Source organism: Oncorhynchus mykiss, chromosome 17, assembly GCF_013265735.2.
Source record: "Oncorhynchus mykiss isolate Arlee chromosome 17, USDA_OmykA_1.1, whole genome shotgun sequence".
Taxonomy (NCBI): Eukaryota; Metazoa; Chordata; class Actinopteri; order Salmoniformes; family Salmonidae; genus Oncorhynchus; species Oncorhynchus mykiss.
This window is the reverse complement of record NC_048581.1, coordinates 47,043,718-47,058,941: the sequence shown is the minus strand read 5'-3', so window position 1 is coordinate 47,058,941 and position 15,224 is coordinate 47,043,718. Positions and strand designations below refer to the sequence as shown.

At 43.8% G+C, this 15,224-nt stretch overlaps 1 protein-coding gene across 1 annotated transcript; it reads left to right on the top strand.

The window, feature by feature from the left end:
* Positions 1-7,413: 7,413 nt before the first annotated feature.
* On the top strand, positions 7,414-13,266 carry LOC110493978 (major intrinsically disordered Notch2-binding receptor 1). The gene is made up of 3 exons (XM_036949989.1): positions 7,414-9,840; positions 10,514-10,756; positions 11,831-13,266. The coding sequence occupies exons 1-3, from the start codon at positions 7,792-7,794 to the stop codon at positions 12,023-12,025; spliced, it is 2,487 nt and encodes an 828-aa protein (XP_036805884.1). The 5' UTR covers positions 7,414-7,791; the 3' UTR covers positions 12,026-13,266.
* Positions 13,267-15,224: the final 1,958 nt, after the last annotated feature.

Genomic DNA, 15,224 nt, shown 5'->3' with positions numbered 1-15,224 from the left:
CTTTATTTAGCATATCAAAATGTATATCAAGATCCTGATATGGACCTCAGTCAAGAGCATATGCAGTGTATGTGATGAGAAAATATACTGTGTAGGCCTACTGTCAGTATTTGTCATCATAAAGAGAAAATAAAATGTCCATATAGGCCTATCACAGGATATCTAATGAGTCCATAAGCATGTGTTAAACAATTTTCAGAGTCTTTTCAGCATATCAAAAAGCATACCAAGATCTGGATTTGGCCCTCAGCCAAGAAAAGCATATCTGGAATCAATATACTGTAGCTTCCTTCATGACCTGGCCTCTGTAAATTGGTATAGAATCAGCTTTATCCCCTCTGTCGAAGACACTTGGACCTTCTTTAAAAAATATGTTTTAGTGGTATAGTTAACAAATACGCACCCATAAAGAAAATAATAATTAAAAACAGGTTCAGCCCCTGGTTCGCCCGTGATCTGGCAGAGTTACTCCAGTTCAAGAATTCCATTCGCTCGGCACACACATCTTTAGGCTGACTGGCTCTCGTTCAGGCAAATATGAAATAAGTACACTCATGCCAAAGTTAGTTACTTAAAGGAGCAGTTCTCTCTCTCTGTGGGTCTAACCGCAAGAAGTTCTGGAAAACAGTTAAATATCTGGAGAATAAACCCTCCTCCTCACAGCTGCCCATATCCCTTAATGTTGATGATGTGGTTGTTACTGACAAGGAGCACATGGCTGAGCTCTTTAATCACCACTTCATTAAGTCAGGATTCCTATTTGACTCTGCCATGCCTCCTTGCCCATCCAACATTTCCTCATCTCCCACCCCTTCCATTGCGACCATCCCCGATGCTCCTCCCTCTTTTTCCCCTGACCCACCAAAAAGTTTCTCCCTGGAGGCAGTCACTGAGTCCGAGATACTAAAGGAGCTCCTTAAACTTGACCCCCAAAAAACAGCTGGGTCAGATGGTTTAGACCCTTTCTTTAAGGATGCTGCCCCTATCATTTCTGAGCCTGTCTCACGTCTCTGGGGAGGTTCCCATTGCTTGGAAGGAAGCCATGGTGTGTCCTTTATTTAAAGGGGGAGATCAAGCTGATTGTAACTGTTAAAGGCCAATTTCTATTTTGCCCTGTTTATCAAGTGTTGGAAAAACTTGTCAATAATCAACTGACTGGCTTTCTTAATGTCTATAGTATTCTCTCGGGTATGCAATCAATCTGGTTTCCACTTAGGTTATGGATGTGTCACTGCAACCGTAAAGGTCTTAAATTGTGTCACCATTTCCCTTGATTCAAAGCAATGTTGTGCTGGTATTTATTTATTGACTTGGCCAAAGCTTTTGATATGGTAGACCATTCCATTCTTGTGGGCCGGCTAAAGAGAATTGGTGTCTCTGAGGGGTCTTTGGCCTCGGTTGCTAACTACCTCAAAGAGTGCAGTGTTACATTCAGAACATCTGCTGTCTCAGCCACTGCTTGTCACCAAGGGAGTACCCCAAGGCTCAGTCCTCAGCCCCACACTCTTCTCAATTTGCATCAACAACATAGCTCAAGCAGTAGGAAGCTCTCTCATCCATTTATATGCAGATGATAGTCTTATACTCAGCTGGCATCTCCCCAGATGTGTTAAATGGTCTACAACAAAGCTTTCTTAATGTCCAACAAGCTTTCTCTTACCTTAAACTTATTCTGAAGATCTCCAAAACAAAGGTCACGTGGTAGGGTAAGAATGCCCCCCGGTGTGAGGAGTATGGCTAGATGGTACACTGTCCTTCTCTGAGCACATATCAAACCTGCAGGCTAAGATTAAAGCTGCCAAACTAACTGACGTCGTTTCTCTTTGCTTATTTGAGCTGTTATGCCATAATATGGACTTGGTCTTTTACCAAATAGGTAAAATCTCCTTACCAAACACAACTGATTGGCTCAAATACATTGAAGGAAAGAAATTCCACAAATGTACTTTTAAGGCACTGTTCATTGAAATGAGGTGATTACCTCATGAAGCTGGTTGAGAGAATGTGTCCCAACATTTGACTAGTACTGTATGTCTAAAAGACATCTGGATTCAGAATATGGTACAGATCACAAAACTCTAAATATGCATTGGAAATTGTTTTAATTTCACAAGCTTGTTTCATGATTTAACAATGGTTGCAAACTTGTAACTTGACATTTGAATACATTCAATAAGATTTGCAAACATAATATATTAAGTCCATTTACAACTATAAATATTCTGCTATGAATCAAAAATACACATGCAGATTTTGAATATGCGCATGCTCGGAGTTCTGTCACACTGAAGAAAGTTTTGTAAATTTGTAGGAAGAAATTTGCAAGTAAAATCTAGATTTTCGCTCTGGAGAAATGACCTTTTACTCCTGACCAATCAATTCCCTCTGCCAAAACCACAGCTGCCTAACCATTGACTGGATTGTTCCAATCATCAGGAAGTAACTACCCACATAAGCAAGTGAGGAGGAGGTAAAGAAAACCAAAACCAACTATGTAATCGTCTCTTATCTGTCTACATACATTTTCATTTTCTGGTGAAAAGGCATGACAGTTTGCTTATGCAATATAAAAAAATAAACGGTACACTACACAAGACTGAAGAATAAGACAAATAGGCTACGTGTAGACTGGTAGCCCAATTCTGATCTTTTTTTCCCCACTAATTGGTATTTTAACCTATCTGATGTGATTGGTCAAAAGACCAATTAGAGGAAAAATGATCAGAATTGGGCTGCCAGTCTACACAGCCAGGGACAAGTGAATATAAAGTCAGTTCTTGTGTTTGAAGCAGTTCGTGTGAATTTGAGTTGTTACATACAGTACATGTTAAATGGCTATGAGACAGAGATGGAGGCTCTTGCTGTAATCAAAGGTATCACTGAAGGCCCCCGTATTCAGTCAGGCAGCTTGAAGCAGATGTGTTCCACCATCCAACCCCTTATCACAGCATGCAGTGGCCTGATAGGGAGATGACAAAATTCATTATGTACCTTTCATCACCAAAGCAGTGTTAGCATTTACTGCACATGTTGCTGAACAATCCAACCATTTTGTTACTATCATGGATCTAAATGGGACATTCACAAACAATATCAAATTCATAAGCATTGACTAATACTTCTAGGGTCCTGCGGTGGTCTAGCAACATGCTGCTTTCTAGTGATCTTAATCCCTCTGCACCTGAAATGCAACTAGAAAAACATGAATAACATTACGCCTAGTCAGTCAGTAACTTGGGTAATTAAACACTCACCTAAAATGTGCACATCAGCCAAATTATACCCTACCAAAACAGCCTAGTAGTCTATTTGCAGTGAAATTGGGAGGAATTTTTCTTGCCAACTTTTTCAGTCACCAATTAATTAATAAACAAGCAGTGGAATGAGTCAGTTTGACAAAAAGTGTTCAAAAGTCTTAACATAGCTATAGTTAAGTTTTTATTTTCTAGAAACCAAGCTAACAATAGCTGCACTGCAGTGATGATGGTGGGCGTTAGCTAGCCACCTTTCCCGCAGAAGTTTTAATTTAGCTAGCTAACGTTATTTGTATAAACTATCAATCAGATGGGTAACTAGCAAATATTTGTTTTCCCCTCGTATCTAAAACTGCCTGATAAAACTTGCAAGTTGATGGTAAAGCTAGGACGAATGTCAGAGGCCAGATAGCTAATGCAATTGCTGGTCTGGAGTTTGTCTGAAATGTACCATTATATTTCAAATGATAAGCAAACTATTGTCATGCCTTTTCACAAAAAAAAAAAAAATCGATGTAGACAGATAAAAGAGACGATTACCATCAAGTAGACAATTTTGTTTTCTTGACCTCATCCTCTCTTGCTCATGTGGGTAGCTACTTCCTGATATTTGATTGGTGGAAGGATCCAGCCAATGGTTAGGCGGCTGAGGTTTTGGCAGGGGGAATTGATTGGTCAGGAGTGAACGGTCATTTCTCCAGAGCGAAAATCATGATTTTACTTGTAAATTTCTTCCTACAAATTTACAAAACTTTCTACAACGTGACAACAATGACAGAACTAACGAACACACTCAAATTGAAAATCTGCAAGTGTATTTTTGATTCACAGCAGAGTATTCATAGTACTAAATTGACTTTCAGTCATTCTGAATATAATATATATTCAAATTTCAAGTTACAAGTTTGCAACCATTGTTAAATCTTTCACACATCATGATAGAAGCTTGCGAAATTAAATGACACATTTGCGAATCGTCCTTGCAACCACGAATCTGAATGTGCGACCATGAAATTCTAAATACAAACTCACGTAGTTCTTTCATCATTATAATCCCATACCATTTTAAAAAATGAATGGAAGTACTGTATAAAAATAAGGGGTTAAATATACATGTAAAAATAAATAAATGATAATGTTGATCTTTCCTGATCTTTCTTTTCTCTCAGATATAGGACAGACACTTCAGAACAAAAATGATCCTTGGTATGACCTTCTTCAAACAATTCCATATAGTTTAGTAGAACCCCCCCTTCCCAGGTTTAGACAGGGCTTAGACACTTATGGGTAAACAAGAAAACAGTGAATATTCCTGAGTGGCTGAGTTACAGTTTTGATTTAAATATACTTGAAAATCTATGGCAAGACACAAAAATTGTTGTCTAGCAATGATAAACAACCAATTTGAGCTTGAAGGGTTTTGAAAAGAATAATAGGCAAATGTTGCACAATCCAGGCGTGGAAAGCTCTTTTACGCTGAACCCAAACCGGCTGGGCGCGTGAGCCATCGTGCATAAATGTATTTTGTCCCACTACACCAAACGCGATCACGACAAGCAGGTTAAAATATCAAAACAAACTCTGAACAAATGACATTAATTTGGGACAGGTCGAATAGCATTAAACATGTATGGCAATTTAGCTAGTTAGTGTGCACTTGCTAGCTAATTTGTCCTATTTAGCTAGCTTGCTGTTGCTTGCTAATTTATCCTGGGATATAAACATTGAGTTGTTATTTTACCTGAAATGCACAAGGTCCTCTACTTCGACAATTAATCCACACATAAAACGGCCACTCGAATCGTTTCTAGTCATCTCTCCTCCTTCCAGGCTTTTTCATCTTTGAACTTATATGGTGATCACATCTACACTTTCATAGTATTACCACGACAACCGGCAAAACAGTTCGTCTTTCAATCACCCACGTAGGTATAACCAATGAGGAGATGGCACGTGGGTACCTGCTTCTATAAACCGATGAGGAGATGGGAGAGGCAGGACTTGCAGCGCGATCTGCGTCAGAAAAAGAAAGGAGTTCTATTTTAGCCCTTGGCATCGCAGACGCCTGTTGGCTCGCACGAACAGTGTGGGTGCAATAATTGAATAACATAGATTTCTAAAATTATTTTGCAGCGCATGCGGTGTGGTCAGCCTATTACACAGAAACAGAAAAAGTATTGACTCAGGGTGTGAATTCTTATGTAAATCTAATATTTTTGTGTTTTATTTTCAATACATTTGCAAACATTTCTAAAAAACATGTTTTTTCACTTTGTCATTATGGGGTATTGTGTGTAGATGGGTGAAAAAATATATATTTAATCCATTTTGAATTCAGGCTGTAACAACAAATTATAAGTCAAGGGATATGAATACAGTGGGGCAAAAAAGTATTTAGTCAGCCACCATTTGTGCAAGTTCTCCCACTTAAAAAGACGAGAGAGTCCTGTAATTTTCATCATAGGTACACTTCAACTATGACAGACAAAATGAGAAAGAACATCCAGAAAATCACATTGTACAGAAAATCACACCAGGCTGGGAAGACTGAATCTGCAATAGGTAAGCAGCTTGGATATGACGTACAGTAGATGCAGAAAGTAAACAGCGTAGTGGGTCAATTTCCGCAACAACTAAGAGCGTTGAAGCACAAGGTTCAACTTCCCTGCTGTTTTGGTGCCCTGGCTACCATTCGGTGAACAGCGTAATGTGCACACACGCACAAATGCGGAGATACTGTGTGAGAGCGAAGTCTTGCATCTCGTTCATCTCAATATCTGTGGTGCTGCTCCGAGCAACTTCATTTTGCTGAGTCTACCTTTTAAATTGGTATAGTACTCTCACTCACGGGTGCAATAAATGTAGCCTCTTACAATGCACGCCTCAAAATATGCTAAAGCTAGAATCCTTAGTTTCAACATGCATTGTTGGACATATAAATGAATGATATACACCCATTAATTCTTGAAGAATATAACTTGCACTACATGAACTAAAGTATGAGGACTCGTCGAACATCTTATTCCAAAATCACAGGCATTAACATGGAGCTGGTTCCCCTTATCTGCTAACAGCCTCCATTCTTCTGGGAAGGCTTTCCACTAGATGCTGGAACATTGCTGCGGGCACTTCCATTTAGCCATGAGCATTAGAAAGGTTGGGCAATGATGTTGGGTGATTAAGCCTGGCTCGCAGTAGGCATTCCAATTCATCCCAAAGGTGTTCGATGGGATTGAGGACAGGGCTCTGTGCAGGCCAGTCAAGTTCTTCCACACCGATCTCAACAAACCATTTCTGTAAGAACCTCACTTTGTGCATGGGGAACTTGTCATGCTGAAACAGTAAAGTTGAGACCAAGTTAGAAGCACAGAGTCGTCTCGAATATCATTGTATGCTGTAGCATTAAGATTTTCCTTCACTGGAACTAAGGGGCCTAACCCGAACCATGAAAAACAGCCCCAGACCATTATTCCTCCACCACCAAACTTTACAGCTGGCACGATGCATTCGGGCAAGTAGCGTTCTCCTGACATCCGCCAAACCCAGCTTCGTCCATCGAACTGCCAGTTGTTGAAGTGTGATTCATCAATCCAGAGAACGCGTTTCCACTGCTCCAGAGTTCAATTGCAGTGAGCTTTATAACACTCCGGCCGACACTTGGCATTACGCACGGTGATCTTAGGCTTGTGTACGTCTGTTCGTCTATGGAAACCCATTTCATAAAGCTCCCTACGAACAGTTATTGTGCTGAAGCTGCTTCCAGAGGCAGTTTGGAACTCGGTAGTGAGTGTTGCAACCGAGGACATTTGATTTATACGCGCTTCAGCACTTGGCAGTCCCGTTCTGTGAGCTTGTGTGGCCTACCACTTCGAGGCTGATCCGTTGTTGCTCCTAGACATTTCCACTTCACAATAACAGCACTTACAGATGACCGGAGCAGTTCCAGCAGGGCAGAAATTTGGGGAATTGACTTGTTGGAAAGGAGGCATCCTATGACGGTGCCACATTGAAAGTCTCTGAGCTCTTCAGTAAGGCCATTCTACTCCTAATATTTTATACACCTGTCAGTAACGGGTGTGGCTGAAACAGTCAAATCCACTAATTTGAAGGGGTGTCCACATACTTTTGTATATATAGTGTATAAACGCCTCATGAGCTTAGTTCATCTGTTGCACCCCATCAGAAACCAAAATATAAACTTGTTTTACTCCAGTGTTTGTTAACAATGTAAATGTTAATAAACACTGTATAGCCATAAAACATGCATGGTTAAAACTATTATTTTTATATCATGGATGGTCAGTCCTTGCATCCATAGCTCTGTCTATGAATTTGAGAGTGGTTACATTTCTCCAAGCCTATCCATCAGCTGTTTACCAAAACAGAGGAGGGGTGGCAGCTTTGTTAATGTGTAATTTTTTTACTCAGTGTTATTCAAGTGGTAATACATTTGTGGTAATACATACATTTTCTTATGATTTATTTTCAACCACATCCCCTGTTGATTTTGTTGTTAATTTGAAGGTGATATTGGGTCATGGCCAGTCTGCAGCAGGAGTACCCCCTGGTCCTGCTGGGGATTCTGGAGGAGCTGGCTGCTATGCGCCCCTGGCTTTCCTTTCAGGACCTGTGTAGAATGGTCAGCACCCGCTTCGACCTGCAGCACCTCACAGAGCTTAGGAGCCTGCTGTTCTCCGCAGCCTGCCGCGATCCCTGTTTCCCCGCCACCCTCTTCAGAGACAGGGTCAACCCTAAGGGACTGGGGACATCCCCGATTGGCGTGGCAGCTGACATCGTCACAATATTCAACCTCATTCAAATGACGGGTGGGGTTCCTGAAGAGGCCCAGGCGGCCCAGCCAATGAAAGCTCAGCTCGGCCCCAATATCGACCAATCCCCGGGGCCCTCTTTGCAAATTTCTTTGCCCATCGCTGACGAGGTGAGATTCTCCAGCCGCGATAGGGTGCGCACACTGTCAGACTCTCAGACCCTCTCAGGCCCTATCGACCAGAGCTTGCTCTGGCCCAAAGCAAATTACTCGTTCCTCAAGCGTGCCAGTCTCCCTCCTGATCCCCTCTCTCTGGTCTCGTCATCCCCTCCAGGCCGTGCCAGGGCTGTGTCTTTCGACTGGCGCCACAACACCCCGCTGTTCGCTGGCAGTGGAAGCATCCCAGGCCAGGCCATGCAGAGCATCTACCTCCCCCTGGAGACAGACAGCGAGTCCTCAAAGGATTCCCTGAGTGGAGACTCGGCACCCAGGGATCCCGGATCAGAGCCGGGATCGCAGCCGGGATCGGAGCGGCATTCCTGCACGAAGAAGAGAGGTATTTTCAAGATGGACTTCCACAACCAGTCGCACCTCGTTCCCGAGGTGACCATTAGTACCGTGACTCCAAGAGTAGGAGGAGGAGGAAGAGGGAGGCAGGAACTTTTCACCAATCGCAGCTTCGAGATGCTCTCCAACCCGTATCCTTCGCCCATGGTCGGTCGGCCTTCGCCTGGAAAAAATGAAAGCCTGGATGACCTCCAGGACTCCACATACTTTGGCCCAGGGGGTACTATTCCTGAATGGTCCCCCCTCCACCCCCAACCCCCCAGGACCCGTAGGCCAGGATGGACGGACAAGAGCCTCAGTCTGGATGACAGGTTGGTCGGCTTGGATGGCTCCGAGGGCTCCCTTCAGAGGAGACTTGCTCCCAGCCCCACCACAAACTCTGGTGAGTGGTTGCCCCTTTTAAAGGGATGGGAGGGGACCGTCAGTCCCAGACCTGAAGGAGAAGGGTGGATGGCCTGCAGTACGGGCACCCAGACAGACACCATGCCGGGCACGCGGCACCTGCGGAGCCTGGTGCACGCCGACCACCTGTCCTTCATGACCTCGATGGACAACCCCGACATGCTAGGTGAGGACGACATCAGCACCATCTTCCGCTTCCTGGATGACATGAGCATGTGCGGCTCCACAGGGTACATCTGCCCCCCCGACGGGGGCCCTTCGGCAGCCCAGGACACCCCGGAGGCGCGGCGCGGCCGCCTGGGCCAGCTCCAGAGGCTCTTCCATTCGCTGGACGGCAGTGACGATGGCGGGCTCAAGGCAAGCGTGTGTAAACTCCTCCTGAGAATGGGTCAGATCGAACAGAGCCTGGAGTCCCTGTCCGAGGTCAAGGCCGAGATCTCCCAGGTGCTCTCCTTCCTCCAGCGGCTGGACGAGAAGATGCAAGAGCAGGCCGTGGGAGGTACACGGGGAGGTAGGTGGCTGGGACCCCCCAGCGGCGGTGAGTCTTCCCTGGGTGTGCTAAGCCATCCGCTCAGCCCTGGGTCTGGTGGTTCCTCTGAGCCCCAGCCTCTGTCTGTATCTGTGCATTCGTTTGGTAGCCTGGACTGGAACCGGTGGGGGAAGATGGAGGAGAACAGAGGTGTGAGCGAAAGCAAAGTGGGGAAGAAGGTGCTCTCTCGGCAGGCCTCTTGCAAGAGTGGCGTGGACTCCAAGCGGCCAAGCATCATCTCCATCTTGTCTGCACGGGATTGGACGGTGTCTTTCTCGAAAAGTAAAGATGACAAGGACCAGCCTGGGAAAACAGGACAGGTAGTGTACCAACTTAGTCAGTGCAACAGTGTGTGTGTGTGTGTATGTGCACACATGCATGCATTCGTTTTGGAGATTTGGATTTGGTTTGGAGTGAGTGTGATAGTGTGTGCAAGTGTGAGTATGTGTGTGTGTGTGTTTTAGTGTGTGTGTGTGCTCATTTTGTTGCTAAATCAGGAGTTTAGCTGTGTGTGTCTTGTAAAGTAGTCTTAGGGTCTGGGTCTGACCTGTTACCTGCTCTATATAGTTGTATGTTGCTGTTTGGATCTAGCAAGGCTAGTGGCTAGTTGTGTGAGGATAAGGAATTATAAACTCTGTGGATTTGGGGGTTTTAGGCAGACATTTGAAAGAACTAGACTAATATGGAGACTAAAACCTAAAGCAGAAATTGAGTCAGACATTAGTTGGCCTGTTGGTCAGACTATGTGGTTTAGGTGGTCAGTTGTTTACTTAGTCAATTATTCCCATAGCTATTTTACTGTCAATGCAAGACTGCCTTTCAGTAATCAGTAATTCCCCACACAAATGCAAGAGCAGGTTTCCTTGTGTGTATCTAGTTTGTTCACATATGTATTCCATATTTGTTCCTGCCATTATGTTTGATTTATTTTTCTCTCTTCCTCCCATCCATCCACATTTCCTCTTTCACATCTTTGTCCCACCCTCCATGCAGACGGACCAATCAAACAGCTCTGCCCAGAGTCACAAACTCCCTCCTCAAAAACACTCCCACTTGGTGGAGCAGGTGTCCAACTCTTCTCTCTTCCATCAGAAGGGTGGCGGTTTGACCAATCCAGGGTTGTCCTCTGGGTTGACCTCTGGTTTGACCTCTGACCTCCGATTGGCTGAGGGGAGAGGAGCCCCGGTCTGGACCGTGGAGGAGAGAGAGGCCAGAATGTCCCCTCTGGACCTACAGGTACTGTATATTTTGACCTTGTTGACCTTTTGGTAGCGCAGTACTTAACGACAATTGTGGGCCACATTAAATCACCTCACGGGACCCGTCAGACCGCCAGTACGAGCTCCCTGCTTTCCAAGAGGAAATGTTTGATTGCTTTTCATAAGCACATGAGCACGTATGTCTTATTATAATCTTATATGCTGTAAATGTTCAACAGACTGAACAAATGAGTTATTTAGTCAAGATCATTATGAGATTATACTAATACATTATACATATGACATTTCTTTTGATGCACTATAACTGCATTACAATGCATTAAATAAAGTTCAGCTTTCTCCCAAAATTATACAAACCAGGATTAGTCAGTGAACCTTCAGAAAATATAGAATCACATGTGGCTCAGTTGGTAGAGCATGGCACTTGCAATGTCATGGTTGTGGATTTGATTCCCACAGGGGACCAGTATGAACATGTATCACTCACTACTGTAAGTCTATCTGGATAAATGTCTAAAATGTAAAATGTATATCTGAACTGGGATCCAAAAGGAACTTCCAATTATATAAAAATGTTCCCCATTTTTCTCTCCAATTTTCGATCTCGCAGCAACTCCCCAACTGGCTCAGAAGGAGAAGGTTGAGTCATGCATCCTCCAAAACATGACCCGCCTAACCGTACCCCTTAACACCCGCCAGCTTAACCCGGAAGACAGCCGCACCAATGTGTCGGAGGAAACACTTTTCAACTGGCGACCGGGGTCAGCCCACAGGCACCGGGCCCGCCACAAGGAGTCGCTAGAGCACGATGAGCCAAGAAAAGCCCCACCGGCCAAACCCTTCCCTAACCCGGACGACGCTGGGCCAATTGTGCACTGTCTTATGGGACTCTCGGTCACGGCCGGTCGTGGCACAGCCCGGGAATGAACTCGGGTCTGTAGTAACACCTTTAGCCTTGTATGCGATGCGGTGCCTTAGACCATTGTGCCACTCGGGAGGCCCCAGTGAATAATACTTTTAATGGAACAACTGGAACGGTTATCTACTTGACTGGCATGATAGAGTGGTGACCTTATGTTTTGTCTCGTAGGCCCAGGAGTCTCTAAACCCTAATAACCTGGAGTTTTGGATGGAGGACATCTACACGCCAGGTTACAGCACACTGCTGAGGCGCAAAGAGGCCAACCAGCGCAGAGCCAAAGCCTGCAAGCTGGGGGCGCTCATCTTCACTTCCATCACCATCATCCTCGTCATCGTCATCCCTATCGCCACCATGAGCTCCTGAGGCTCTGTATGCATGCCAGACAGGAGACCTCCAAACAAAAATACTGATTTGATTTGTTGATTGGCGACGACGGGATGGTGGGATTCTGAATGTGGTGTTGATGTGATACATTTATGGGAGTAATGTGCCCTACATTTACCATGCTCTTGCACCAGTGTACTCAGGAGAGAGTATTAAGGAAAGACCAAGCTAAACGAATGCAAATTCTTTGTGAATCTGGCGCCATGCTATTACAATCTGTTATGGCCTTATCCTGTTGCCCACATACCTTACTGGGCTAATTTCTTTCAAGCACACATTTAAAAAATGCATAACAGTAAAAAGCACAGCATTTAGGTAGGCCTACTGTCTGCCATTATTTCTCATTAAGTTATGTTGAATAAAATATTGATTTGTCATAATGGTTTTCGCTCAGTGATTTCCTCTATATTTTACTGGCTATGTGTCAATGCAGTCTTTTGATGAGAAACCTCCTCTGTTTGTTGATGTTGATGTTGATGTTTTGGTGCCAGAGGAATATGGAAAAGGAAGCCTTTGCCAGGAACCACTTTGTGAATTGAGGATTCCATGTGTAATCTAATTTATGTTATACCACTCTACCATGTTAGTGTACTGTATGTACGCAGAAACACACACGCACACACACACATATGCATGTGCATGCACACGTGCATGAATGCGCGCACACACACACACACATCACATTGACACACACTACATACAATCACAGCCAAAATTCCTATGATGTGATTGTCAAGGGATATGCAGTATTACTGGTTCTGTCACATTTCACTTAGGAAGAATGTCTATGTTGTAGTTGAATGTACTAGTGCTACTAGTACTGAGGTCACCTGGGGTTAGGGCTGATGGTTCACAATATGGAGAGTGTCGCAGTGCTTTGGAGGGTGATGTGAAAATGTAAGGCCAAAGTTTGTTTTGCTGTGCTGGCATTGCAGCAGACCCTGAGCCCTCACCAACCCACACACACACAGGATGTTCATTGTGTGGGGGTGGGGGGAGGGGTCGGATCCATGCATTGCTTCCTCTTAAGTGGATGTGTGTCGACTAAGTGATCCCCTCGAGTCTAGTTGCAGATCCATTACTGCTGTTGTGTTGGTGCCACAGGAAAGCCCTAACCATGTACTCAGCACAACGCTGACAGCCTGTGGGGATTCAGTAATGCTAATGACCCAGAACTTCTCCACAACACTGGATCCCAAACTTAGTTTTCAGGACCCATCTACAGCTTTATGACTTTTCTAGAGACCCACTAAATAAAGAAAGCAAGTATCCCGTTTAAGGAACGAGCCAAAAGGAGTCCGCTGTGACCAACCATACAGTGCCTTGCGAAAGTATTCGGCCCCCTTGAACTTTGTGACCTCTTGCCACATTTCAGGCTTCAAACATAAAGATATAAAACTGTATTTTTTTGTGAAGAATCAACAACAAGTGGGACACAATCATGAAGTGGAACGACATTTATTGGATATTTCAAACTTTTTTAACAAATCAAAAACTGAATAATTGGGCGTACAAAATTATTGTATATGCTCATAATGCATGCACATTACTATCAAAACATTACTATCAAAACGCGTTCCACCCCATGTACACAACACATTTTTCTGCAATAAACAATCTGCATGTTAGTCTTGTTTTTGTTACAATGATGTTACCCTGATAGTTTTGTATTGCTGACTCCTTGATAATGGTCCTGATAGTAGAGTTGGCTTTTCTCCTGTGCGCTCTTTGATTGATTGATTGTATTTATTAACCTATTTTTCAAATACAAACATAAGGGCGCATCAGCCGGTGACGCCTCCAAGTACAATTTAAGAAAATCATCAAGGATAACACAATAAAGCTTAAAAGCTTATTTCCATTGTGGTCCTTTTGGAGGGGACATAATTGACAGATATAATGTTGTTTTGTTTCATAAAATGAGCTAATTAGTACAGTTCCAACAACTATGGACAGGTGGGAGGGAAGCCCTGGCTTAGCAGCATGATAGTAAGTGTGGCTAGTATGCATTAGATTTGCAAGATTGTTGTTTGTTAAAGTGCTAAAGTGGATTGAGTAGTGTGTGTGTACAAAGTATGCCCCTGGATTTAAGTCATGTAGCCACGACATAGGGTGGAAGGAGATGTGTGTTTTAATAGAAATGTGTTAAATGCAGTCTGTTGTTAAAACTCTTCACTGGCATGGTAGGTGGCTTTATTTCCCAAAATGCCTTCACTGGGTTGTCTGGGAAAGTGGCAAAGTGATTCCTTTTTCTCCTTGCGTATCACAGTCTTCATAAGACTGATGCCAATCTTCCTAGAGAGGAAACTCAAAAACTTCTCCAGTCAGTCCAACACAATCGACTGTTTAGAGAAGAGAGAGAGAGTGAGTTCTGGCAGTTAAATGATGCTTGACAAGAGGAACATTTTCCAGAGCCAGGGAACGGCCTATTGCTTTTACATGAATAATAGATAAAGTATTATTGACTGACAGGTCCAATCATCTCAAATCAAGTCTAATGGACCTGCAGTAGTGGAAGAGAAATGTAAACACAAAATGGACAATTAGGAGTGAATGAACTGCATAGCAAAGTAGAATGTGCTGATAGGTGTTGCTCGTGGTATGTGTGTGCAGCACAGGAGGTTGGTGGCACCTTAATTGGGGAGAATGGGCTCGTGGTAGAATAGGTGGAATGGTATCAAATAGATCCAACACATGGTTTCCAGGTATTTGATGCCGTTCCATTTGCGCTATTCCGGACATTATTGTGAGCGTTTCTCCCCTCAACAGCTTCCTGTGGTGTACAGGTGTGTGTTTGCATGCATCTTTTTTATTGCAATGAATGTGACATGTTTTTGCTTATCTACCTTAGTTGAACACACTGACTACAAGTCACTCTGCATAAGAGCATCTACCTAAATAACCTAAATGTAAATGCTGTATAGTGTATTCAGGGTTTGCATGTGTTTGTTAGATAATGTGTCCGATGTCCATATTTGCATGCAGGCCTATGTAGTAGGCGATGTGTAAATGAGTGTGTCTGTAATGAATGTTTTTAACTGTGTTTGCATGTGCATCCACATTCGAGTTCGCATTTGCATGTTTGTGTGTGTGTGTGAGTGGACTATTTGTGTGTGTTTCTCTATATACGAGTATGTGTTCTCCTCATTACATGACACAGTAGTGCAGGGCCCAGATA

Bases quoted from the DNA above. Each gene is read 5' to 3' on its own strand.
- LOC110493978 (XM_036949989.1), top strand. From the start codon at position 7,792: ATGGCCAGTCTGCAGCAGGAGTACCCCCTGGTCCTGCTGGGGATTCTG. The intron at 9,841-10,513 runs GTAGTGTACCAA...CCCTCCATGCAG, and splicing joins AGCCTGGGAAAACAGGACAG to ACGGACCAATCAAACAGCTC. The intron at 10,757-11,830 runs GTACTGTATATT...TTTGTCTCGTAG, and splicing joins TGTCCCCTCTGGACCTACAG to GCCCAGGAGTCTCTAAACCC.